Source organism: Myotis davidii, unplaced genomic scaffold, assembly GCF_000327345.1.
Source record: "Myotis davidii unplaced genomic scaffold, ASM32734v1 scaffold292, whole genome shotgun sequence".
Taxonomy (NCBI): Eukaryota; Metazoa; Chordata; class Mammalia; order Chiroptera; family Vespertilionidae; genus Myotis; species Myotis davidii.
The window spans coordinates 1,108,008-1,120,602 of NW_006285042.1; the positions used below are offsets into that span (position 1 = coordinate 1,108,008).

The 12,595-nt window shown below is 35.0% G+C and overlaps 1 protein-coding gene across 1 annotated transcript in view; it reads right to left on the minus strand.

The window, feature by feature from the left end:
* STXBP5L (syntaxin binding protein 5 like) overlaps positions 1-12,595 on the minus strand; it is a 194,334-nt gene that overhangs the window by 84,451 nt on the left and 97,288 nt on the right. The window contains exons 14-17 of the mRNA XM_006755407.2: positions 9,338-9,378; positions 6,672-6,889; positions 5,110-5,282; positions 1,185-1,310 (exon numbers count right to left, since the gene is read on the minus strand). Of these exons, the coding sequence (XP_006755470.1) occupies positions 1,185-1,310; positions 5,110-5,282; positions 6,672-6,889; positions 9,338-9,378 (558 nt within the window). The remainder of the gene's footprint in view (positions 1-1,184; positions 1,311-5,109; positions 5,283-6,671; positions 6,890-9,337; positions 9,379-12,595) is intronic.

Genomic DNA, 12,595 nt, shown 5'->3' on the forward strand with positions numbered 1-12,595 from the left:
TCATGCAACTAATACAATGTCATAAGATTAGTTTCACATGTCATATTTCAAAAGTAGATCTATAGTAAACTAGAAACACCAATCAGAAAGGATATATACTCCCCTATGTTCATAGCAGCACAATTTACAATAGCTAAGATTTGGAAACAACCTAAATGCCCATCAGCAGATGAGTAGATTAGAAAACTGTGGTACATCTACACAAAGGAATATTATGCCACTATAAAAAAGAAGGAACTTTTACCATTTGCAACAGCATGGATGGAACTAGAGAGCATCATGCTAAGTGAAATAAGCCAGTTGGAGAAAGAGAAATATCACCTGATCTCAATCATATGTGGAATATAATGATCAACATAATTTGATGAACAAGAATAGATCCAGAGACAAATGGCAGGGGAAGGGACAGTTAGAGAGCAACCAAAGGATTTATATGCATGCATATTAGCATAACCAATGGACACAAACACTGGGGCAGTGAGGGTTTGCCTGGGGTGGGAATGGCTGGGGGTGGGAGGGTGTCAATCGAGGAAAAAGGAGACATATGTAAAACTTTAGACAATATATAAATAAAAATAAAGTAAAAAAATAAAAAACACAAGGAGAAAAGCAGTAAGATATACATACAAATCCAAGAGAAAGAAGTATACAAACAAAAGTATAAGTGTAATAACATCCTAACAACTTGCTAACAACATTAATAATGAAAATACTACCACAAATTTGACATCACAAATAATCATATTTTATATTTAAACTAGAGGCCCAGTGCACGAATTCATGCAGGGTGGTATCCGGCTGGCCGGCACCAATTTTGGGCCCATTGGGCTGGGCTGGTGGTGGGTGGGTGGGTGGCCAGCTGGCCCCGCCCAATAGGAGTGTTGGGGGCTGATCAGGGGCTGAGCTGGCCAGGCTGATCAGGACCCAGATCACACTGGTTGGCTGCTGCAGTGCATCTCATAGCCACCGGTTGTTCCGGTTGTTCTGCTGTTCCAGAACAACCGGATTTTATATATATATATAGATTATTATTTTTCTTATACCATGCTTTATCTAAGAAAAATCCAAGTAAGGATTTTCTTTCCATATTTAGAACTCCCCTTAAGTAGTTAAAAGGAAATATCTAAATATATCAAACATATTAGATAAATAATACAAATTAGAAAGAATGTTTAGCTACTCACATTCCATATGCTGAGCATACAGCAAGACTAGTAATCTGTTGGGGGGGTTCACCATCCACCCACACCAACTGAATAACAAGTTCTGCTTGATAACCTGGTGGCATCCGCACTGGCCGTGTCTTAACACTAGAAAAAAAAAAGAGAGAGAGAGAAAAGGTAGTTCTATTAATACAGTTTAAATAAGTATGTTCATGCTTATCTTCATAATTTACATAGAATATTCCTACAGAAATATACAACAGCATTAATGGTAGTAAGCAACTGGACAATATCTTCTAGCTTTCTCAAAATATAAGTCACCTGTGACTGGTTAGTTTTTTTTCTTTAAGTAGCTGTTCAGTCAGGTCTGCAACTTCAACTGGTATTTATTACTTCCTTTTTTTCTTCTGAGAATAGTATTTTTAATTATTTTATTATTTACTAGAGGCCTGGCGCATGAATTTTGTGCACTCTGAGGGGTCCCTCAGCCCAGCCTGCACCCTCTTGCAGCCCAGGAGCCCTCAGGGGATGTCTGACTGACAGTTAGTTGGCCATCCTTAGCGCTACCGCAGAGGTGGGAGAGGCTCCCACCACTACAACTGCACTCGCCAGCTGTGTGCCTGGCTTCTGGCTGAGCGCACTGACCACCAGAGGGCTGCTCCTGCCTTGAGCGTCTGTCCCCTGGTGGTCAGTGTGCGTCATAGCGACCAGTCATTCTGCCATTCAGTCGATTTGCATATTAGCCTTTTATTATATAGGATTTTCCTTATGAAATATTTGTTATACATTTTAAGTTATAAAGCATAAAAATAAAAAAGAATAACCAATAATCTACCACTCAACATAAGATTTCAACATACCCAAAACCTTAATTCCTGCTCTTTCCTACTAAACTGGCTCCACCTGCACTCTTCTCTATTCCAGTTGATAGCAACTCCTATCCTTGTAGTTATTTAGTTAAAAAAGAAAAAACAACCTTTAAAATCACTCTTGACTAATATCCTTCTCTCATACCTCAATCCCAATCCATTTTTAAATGCTGATGGTGTTACTTTAAAAATGTATTTGGACTATGACCCCTTTTTACTTCTCTACTGCTACTACCCTAGTTACAGTTGACAAATAAAAATACTGGATATCCATTAAAGCCTGAATTTCAAAAAAACAATAAATAGGTTTTGCGCTTTTTTTTTACTGTATGTCCCATGCAATATTTGAGATATACTGAAACTAAAAAATGTTCACTGTTTATTTGAAATTCATATTTAAATGGGCATTCTGTATTTTTTATTGCTAAATCTGCAAGCCCTCAACATTAAGTCTAGTTAGGTACAAACAACCTTCTTACTGGTCTCCTGACTTCTACTCTTACCTTCCATCTCAAAATTGATTTTCAACATAGCCATCAAAGTGATTAATTTACAAGTTACATCTGATCATGTCACTTCTCTCTTCAAAACCCTATGACTCCCCATTTTATAGGAATAAAAGCCAAGTTCATTACAATGGCTCTCTATTGCCTATCCGACCTCATCTCCTACTGCCCTCTCTGCTAACATTGTTCCCTTTGTTCTAACTACACTGGCTTATATGCCAGGCACTATAAGGCCATTGCTCTACCTCCGTGGTTGGCAAATTGCGGCTCGTGAGCCACATGCGGCTCTTTGGACCCTTGAGTGTGGCTCTTTCTAAGCCTTAGGAGCACCCTAATTAAGTTAATAACAATTTACCTACCTATATAGTTTAAGTTTAAAAAATTTGGCTCTCAAAAGAAATTTCAATCGTCGTACTGTTGATGTTTGGCTCTGTTGACTAATGAGTTTGCTGACCACTGCTAGCTGTTCCACTTGCCTGGAACACTCTTCCACCTTGTTTCTTCAGCCAACTCTCTCATCTACTTTTCATTTAAATTTCATCCTCTTAGTGAGAGGCCTAGGATGACTATCCATTTTACATATTAGGAAGCACAAAGGCAAAAAAATTTAAAAATAATGAATTGCACAAATATGTGTATATTGATCAGAATTGTAATGTTAAAAATGAAGTGTTGTTTGTTCAAATGCTTATTTATCAGCTAATGTATATGGTAATCTAATCCACCAAAGAAAAAGTGATTTAGGGATAGATGCCAACATATATTTTATCATAGATTATATGCAACTAAAAAACCATGTGTAATATAATGTAATTCATAGAACAATATTCTTAGATCAGTTCTGCTGCCTGGTTCCTAAGACCTTATATACATTATATAGGACTGCACTTTTTTTTTCACTTTGGTTCTCTTGATTATCCTTCAATACTGTTAATGCTTACATCATCTTTACTACAAAATTTTTGTTGTTTTCGCTCTTATTCCTACCTTAATTTTTTAAAATTTTATATAAAAGTACTTAAATCATTGGAGGACCCACACTTAATGATGAGTCTTGTTAGTTAATAAACAAATCAGTCTACATTGCTTTCTTGAGCTTTGTTGAGTTTTTTCTTCTCTTTTCAGATTTCATTTTAATAGAAAATGAAAAAAAAATCAAATAAATGAACCAAAGTCCTATGAAGGGAAAACTGAATATATTATGAATGTTTTTTATTTGCTGAAATTTTATGATGTTTCCTCTGTGTAGATTTTTCCTCCAGTAATTCCTGTTTATACTTCCTTTTTGTACTTCACAAGAAAAAATTTTGGAGGAAAAACAATAATTAAAAAAGTATAGAAACTTCTGATTGTATGGTAAACTGATTTTGCTTCTGAAATCTTATCTTTAAATTTTCCATAAGTATTTTTCTAAGAAACTAGTGCCCTGATGCACAGGTTCATGCACATTGAAAGGTAATTAATTAGAAGGTGTCTGGGGGTGGGGGGGCAGGACCGGCAAGACATGCCCTGGATCCAACCTCCCGTGGTCCCTCCCTGGCCGCCACACCTGGGCCGGCTTCTGCGGAGTGAACAGGGTCCCTCTGGCAGGTGGGGTCACTCAGCCTGGCCTGCGGGGATCAGGCCAAAACCGGCTATCTGACATCCCCCAAGGGGTCCCGGATTGTGAGAGAGCAGTTCTCAGGTGATGCACCCCAGATTTGGGCTCCCTCCTCTCTGGTTCTGGGTGTGTCACCCATGAACCACAGCTGCCAAGTCACCACAGCTCAGCAGCTCCTGTGCTGAGTGCCCCCTAGTGGTCATTGTGCGTCATAGCTACCAGTCAGATGGTCCAATGGTCAGACAGTCACTTAGGCTTTTATATATATAGATGAGGAAGCTAGTTCTCTAAAGTTCCTTTAGTAGCAGATTCAGATATCTTCATATGATGCTTAAAGAAACTCTGCTTAGCTCAATTCTCCAATTAGCTAATGCAGAAAACATTTGGTTTAATGAAGAAGCAGTGAGCAGTAATTTAAGGAAACTGCATTCTTTTACATCTGACTACTAAAAAGTATAAAAGCAATTAAAATAAATATTTCTATGGGCTTGACTACCTGAGTTTTCTTTGATTATGACACTAAACTTTGTTTAGATATACTGAGAAAACATAGTTTACTGCCAAATAGCATCAGTTAGAAAAGAGAAAGACATATAGTATTCTACCAATCACAAGAGAGAAAATCTTTTTTCTAACACAGTATTCTTATAGTAGGTTATAAATTTGGTTTCTTTCCCTTCCTGTGACATACTTTTCAGGGCCATGTTTGTGCCCTGATGAAGGTTTTCCCATTCTATCAAAACCATGTTTTCTTTAGGGTCCTTCTGGGAAGGAAATATATGTACTAGTAAGTGAAGGATGAAAATACTATGTCCTCTTCAGGGATATTCAAAGACAAGACCAGACTATCCTATGGGGACTGTAGATCACTTGAGAACAACTTAATAGAAGAATGATTTTATTTGGCACAGTTTTAAATAATTATATGATTCATATGTAAAATTGTTTTAAAATTTGGTACCAACTCTTACTTGAGACATGGGATACTGTCCTTTGTTACTCCTTCACTAGCCACAGTGTTAGTGCTCCCGGAAAGACTCCTTGAAGAAGGAAGCTGAGATGAAAGATCTGGAAATGGAGGACTTGTTTCTGGTTCCGGGGTAATAATATCTTCAACATCATACTGAAGTCGTACCTCTAATGACTTTTAAAAAAACAAGTTTAAATTAATTTAAGTCATGATAATAAATAATCACATTAAAATATCTATAATTTTTGGTAAGCATCCATTATTTTTTCTGATTGATAAGTTTAATTTCAACTTATAGTAAAGCTGAGATATTCCAAACTGAGTTAAACAGTAAATTATATGAAATAAATGGCATCCACAAAAAATTTAAAACACTTTTAAATTCTTCAGAATTGTAAGAAAAATACATGAGTGGAGATACATTTTTATATAATAAATATTCCTTAAGATAAAGTATAAATTACAATTCTCTATATGATCAAATAAATGTAAAAATTCATTTTTACACCAGAGAAAAAGAATAAATTGGATGTGTGTAGATATGTGTTTACAAATTGTTATTTGTACAAGGTTTTTACTTTAAAAAAGCTTCCTTCAATTTTTATTTTAACTCAATAAAAATTTTCCAAAATAAATTCCATTTTTCTATTTGTTTGTTTCATTAGCTTTGCTCTTCCTTATTTAATTTCATTAGCATGGTCAGAGTTGCTTAATGAAAATCATGATAATTTATATTAAAATAAAAATATGATCCAAAACTTTTTAAAATTAAAATGTTTTAAGATTAAGTACTTTATTATTGCATTTAATGCTTTATTAAAATTGATTTTATAACTAACATTTTTTACCATGTAAAAATCAGCATTTTTGAGAATGAAAATAACTGTTTACACAAATGTCATTATGTCATGGTGAATACTGCAAAATGATTGTCATAATTATCTTAAAACTATAAAAAAAACCTCTAGTGAAAGCTCTAATTCCAAATCATAATCAATTGAGAAAAAGGACAAGTAAACTTTAAAAAAATTAAAGGTATAGAATGCATTCATTTGACATACATAAAATCAGTAACAATTTGCATAAAACCTATAGGCATAATTCATCCTATTTAATAATACCAGGATTTTATAAAGAATTGTTTTCGTCATTTTAAGCCAAACTTTTTTTAAAAAAAATATATTTTATTGATTTTTTACAGAGAGAAAGGGAGAGAGATAGAGAGCTAGAAACATCGATGACAGAGAAACATCGATTAGCTGCCTCCTGCACATCTCCTACTGGGGATGTGCCCGCAACCCAGGTACATGCCCTTGACCGGAATCGAACCTGGGACCCTTCAGTCCGCAGGCCGACGCTCTATCCACTAAGGCAAACCGGTTTCGGCTTAAGCCAAACTTTTAAAACATACTATGCGAAATGAATAATTAAAAATCCTATGAATTGGATTATTGGCCACATACTGCAGTCTTAGTGGCTTAAAACCATACCAATTACTAACCAAAATCTATGATAATTTCTTTCTTTTAATTAAGTGTGAAAGTTAAATTTTCAATGACTTACCACTATTTCTGTTGTAATTTCATGTCTGCTGAATTTATAAATTATTACATATGCAGAGACTCCTGAAACACAGAATATTCTGCTCTCTGGACACCAGTAAATCATCTGAATGGCATATGGATCTTCTTCTACAATTTCACATGTTTGTTTTCCATCTCCTATTTTCTGTTTTTCAAACACTTTTGAAGTTTTTAGCTTGTACAGCATCTGTAGAGTTACTGTAAGATATTGAAGCATAATTACCTTCTAATTTAAACTTAATTCTTAAATGTTGTTGAAGTTTTTTTCAATGTATTTGTTAAATAACAAAAGTAAAATGCAAATAGACAAAATAAATTAAGTTTTAACTAGTAAGTATTCAATGTCATGCTCTCTTATCAGTACAGTTTAGCTGAAGGGAAACTACAGGGAAAAAATAAGCATGTATTGAACATATACTATATACCAACAAATATGTAGGTCCTTTGTATGCATTGGGTCATGTTATCCTCCCATTAAGTGAGTATTTTTATCCTCATTTATTTGACAAAAATGTCAGAGTTCAGAAAGTTTACAATGGAAATACCAAATCTAATTATCCTAAGGGAGATCCCCCCTCAATTCTTTTTTCAATTTTCCCCTTTGATGAGAGGCTGGTGCTATTCTTAGAGGTTTTACACCTCTCAGCAACTCTTTACCAGTGACGGCGAACCTATGACACGTGTGTCAGAGGTGACACGGGAACTCATTTTTTTGGTTGATTTATCTTTGTTAAATGGCATTTAAATATATAAATTAAGTATCAAAAATATAAGTCTTAGTTTTACTATGGTTGCAAATATCAAAAAATTTCTATATGTGACACGGCACCAGAGTTAAGTTAGGGTTTTTCAAAATGCTGACACGCCGAGCTCTAAAGGTTCACCATTACTGCTTTAGACACTCCTTCAGATGAGAAACTTTGTAATATACCAGCCAGCAATACTGGAAATCCAATAATTTGTGATTATTTTAGAAAGAATCTTTTCTGAAGGGCTCAGTGTTAGAAAAGGGTAATAAAATTGCCATACTTAAATGCTGAAGTTTTTTTCAATACATTTGTTAAATAACAAAAGTAAAATGCAAATAGACAAAATAAATTAAGTTTTAATTAGTAAGTATTCAATGTCATGCTCTCTTATCAGTATAGTTTAGCTGAAGGGAAACTACAGGGAAAAAATAAGTATGTATTTAACATATACTATATACCAAAAAATTCTAAATTATGTATGGTAATTTTATTACTCAGCAGTTGAAAACTAATACAGACAATAACATAAACAATTATTCAAATGCAGTACAACCTTACTTCCTGTACTAGACAGTATTATACAAAATTGGCAAACTAAGTGATATTTCTTCAATGACATCCATGAAATTGGAGATTTGTTTTTATAATTAACTAGAGACCCAATGCACAAAATTCATGCACTCAGGGTGCCTCAGCCTGGCCTGCACCCTCTCGCTGTCCAGAAGCCTTCTACAACTCTCTTGTATTCCTTATTTCTAAAATAGTTACCTACATCTTGCTGGTTTCTCATCTTCAGACTCTCCTATTCCTGACTATCAAAATCTTAACAATCTTCCAAAACTCTGTTAAAAGTTACTCCATCAAAATACCTTTCCTTGATCAACCTGGCTCAAATAAACCTCCCATTTTTTATAACAAATTGCGGTTGTACTACCTTTCAGGTTCTATGTTGTTTGCCCTATAGTTACATATGTGCATTTATCTGTTGTAGTGATTACATTTTCTGAAAGGCATGTATGCTATAATAAAGTCTTAAATATCTTTCTTTATGTACATGCCCATCAGTTGAGCAGAGTACCTTATTTCTTTTAAATTATGTACTTCTCAAATTAAAAAACTTTTTTTACATTTACCAAGTAATTTATTTTTATTTTCACAGGACTTGGTAAACAAGAGATAAAGTGAAGACTCATATGTAATACTTTCAACAATAACTAAAAAGAAAAGTGAAGACTAGTGGGATAAAAACACTTTTCCAAACCAGAGTTAGGAGGTGAAGGCTATTCCTTGAACAGAATTCATCTGACAAAGTTTGGTACATTTTCCAATGTAGTTTGCCTTTTATAAATATAACTAGAGGCCTGGTGCACGAAAATTTGTGCACTCGAGCGGGGGATCCCTCAGCCTGGCCTGCACCCTCTAGCAGTCCAGGAGCCCTCAGAGGATGTCTGATTGATGGCTTCCTATGGGAAGGGGGCCTAAGCTGCAGTCTGGCCTCCCTCTGTGGGAGGTGATCAGTGGTCGCCACCTCCCCCAATCAAAGTCCCCTCCCTCTGCCTACTGGCACCCGCCTTGGCTGGCCTGGTGCTGCTTGCTTGCCAGGCCCGCCCCCCACCTACTGGTTGTCTGCCCTTTGGTTGACTTGCATATTAGGCTTTTATTATATAGGATGGTTGGTGATAATTAGTGACTTTGGTGCTGTTTGTTTATATTATGGAAGTAAAGCACAGTAGAGATACTCTACTGGTAAACTGACCTAATAATATAGGAAATAAGTTTTTGTAACACAACTATGTATTCATGCTAAAAATGTATCTGAAATATTATTCAAATAATCAATGAGTACATATTAACCAAGTGCTTCCTGTTATAGAGGGGAAAAAAATTTAAAACTTACTTGCAGAAGCATCCCAAAATTTTATTGATCCATCTGCATGACTAGGTGAAAAATAAATTAGCATTAATTAAAGTATATTAAATAAAAATAATCATTTTTTATTTATTTAAAAGTATAAAACTTGAGTTGCTGTTAAAATTCAATTAAAAATACTGTTCCAATGAAAACTAGAGTACACTAAATAATTTATAAGCTCAAGAAAATGGTTTACATTTAAAACAATACATTAAAATTTAAATTGAAGAAAGAACAATAATTACTTAGATTTTACTCTAAGAAGATTTTTGTGTAATAAGAGAGCAATGAAAATGGATCTGTGGGAAAAAATATTTTTTTAATATAAAATTGTTTACAATCAATAAAAAGAGATAGTTGGGGCAATTTTGATTATGTTAAAATAATTTTGAAATGAATATCATGGTGAAATTAAAGTTTCAAATTATAAAAATCAAATTCTTAAACCTAACTAGATTTTTATCATTATATGCTAATAATAGCAATTGTATAAGAACTTACCAAGAAAATAAAATAGGATAAAATACTTCCCAACACATTTTATGAGGTCAGTTTTATCCTGATACCAAAACCAGGAAAAAATACTACAAGAAAATTACAAATTAATATTCCTCAAGCATGGGCATAAAAACTGTCAACAAAATATTAGCAAACCAAGTGAAGGAATAAATAGAAAGGATCATACATCATAACTAGGTAGGATTTTTCCCAGGAACACAAAGCCAGTGAAACATTAAAAAAAAATCATATTGTAATTCATGATATTAAAAGATTAAAAAAGAAAAAACACATGATCATTTCAATAAATGCAGAAAAAGCATTTGACAAAAATTACCATTCATTCATGAAAACAAAACACACACCCCTCAACAAACTAGAAACAGGAACTTCTCTATCCTGCTAAAGAGCATCTAGGAACAACCTTCAGACTCCTCATATAAATGAAGTCATATGGTATCTGTCTTTCTCTGACTTATTTCACTTAAGATAATATTCTCCAGCCCTGACTGGTTTTGCTCAGTGGATAGAGCGTCAGCCCAAGGACTGAAGGGTCATGGGTTCGATTCCCGGTCAAGGACATATACCTGGGTTGCAGGCTCCATCCTTCAGTGACCATGGGAGTGCTATATATCTTTTCACATTGTTTTCATTTTCTTTGGATAAATACCCAGAAGTGGAATTCCAGGACCATATGGTAATTCTAGCTTTAATTTTCTGAAGAATCTACATCCTGTTGTCCATATTAGCTCACTAATTTAATTCCCATCAAAAAGTACACAAGGGTTCCCTTTTCTCAATATCTCAATATGAGGTGATATCTCACTGTAGTTTGGAGTTACATTTATCTGATGATTAGTAATGCTGAGCATCTTTTCATGTGTCTGTTGGCCATCTATAAGTCCTCTCTAGAGAAATGTCTATTTGGATCCTCTGCCCATTTTTTTGAAATATATTTTATTGATTTTTTTGTTACAGAGAGAAGGGAGAGGGATAGAGAGTTAGAAATATTGATGAGAGAGAAACATCGATCAGCTGCCTCCTGCACACTCCCCACTGGGTATGTGCCCACAACCAAGGTACATGCCCTTGACCAGAATTGAACCTGGGACCCTTGAGTCCTCAGGCCAATGTGCTATCCACTGAGCCAAACCAGTCAGGGTTCTGCCCATTTTTTAATTGGATTTTTTAAATGTTGAATTCTATGCATTCTTCACATACTTTTGATATTAACCCCTTATCAGACATAACATTTTTCATCCTTTTTTTCCTTTTTTCTTCTGACTAATTTTATATTAGCTATTTTCTAGTTCACTGATTCTTTCTTCTGATTAAGTCTGAAGTTGATCCCTTCTAGTAAATTTTTCAATTCAATTATTGTTTTCTTGTGCTTCAGACTTTTCATAGTTTCTCTTTGTTTATATTCCCATTTCACTCATGATTTATTTTTTAAAATTTCAGTTAGTTGTTTATCTGTGTTCTCTTGTAGTGCACTGAGCTTTATAAATATAATTATTTTTATAAAATTATTTGTCAGGTAATTCACATATCTCTATTATTTGTCAGGTAATTCACATGTCTCTATTTCTTTTGTTGTTGTTATTAATCCTTACCTGAGGATATTTTTCCATTGCTTTTAGATAAAGTGGAAGTGAGGGAGAGAGGGGAGAGAAAAGAGAGAGGGAGGGAGGGACATTGAAACATCAGTGTGAGAGAGACACATCAATTGGTTGCCTCCTGCATGTGCCCCAACTGGGGCCTGGGAATGAATCTACAACCCAGGTACTACCCTTGATCAGGAATCAAATCCAATGCCCTTCAGTGTCGGGGCTGATGCTCTAACCACTGAGAAACACTAGCCAGGACACAGATCTCTCTTCCTTGAGGGTCAGTTTCTGTATGTTTATTTTGTCCCTTGATTGGGCCACATCTCCCTTTTTCTTTGTGTGCCTGATTTTTTGTTGGGAATTTGTACTTTGAAAATACAGCCTTCTCTTATGAACTGGCTTTGTACAGGAGACCTTTTAAAATTTGGTAGCAATCATCTCAGGTAGAAATTGTAGTTTAACTTTAACCCTGATGTTTGGCTTCTGTACTTATTTGCTTTGTTTAACAATAGAAAAGTTACTTTGGTTTTCTGAACTTATGTTTGCTATCCCAATCGATTGAATGCGCCATTGTTGGTGGTTTGAATACCCCACTGATTGTGATCTTACTGGTTTTAGAAAGTACATTCTTCTGTACCTGGGAACCAGGACAACACAATTGCCTCAGTGGCTCCAAATAATGTGTTTCTCTTGACTCAGTGGTCCCAAGACCCATGGTTCCAGGCAATGTGTTTCCATTGATCAGTGATCTGGAGACCCAAAACTATAATTTAACTAACTTGCTCAATTCTGCTTCTGTAAACTGCTTTTTTGCAAACCAGGTTCCTCATTCCAAACCCTGAGATGTAATCAATACCTTTGTGATTTTTGCCTATATAAATCTGATGTTGGGGCTAGGTAATTACTACGAGATTTTAGAGAGCAAAATGCCCCCTCATAGTCCCGGATTTGCAATAAATGTGACTCCTTAATTTGACTTCTTTTTTTATTTATTTTTTTTATTTTATTAAATCTTTATTGTTCCGATTATTACATTTGTTCCTCTTTCTTTCCCCCCATAACTCCCCTCCACCCAGTTCCCACCCCACCCTCTGCCCTTACCCCCCCCACTGTCCTCATCCATAGGTGCACAATTTTT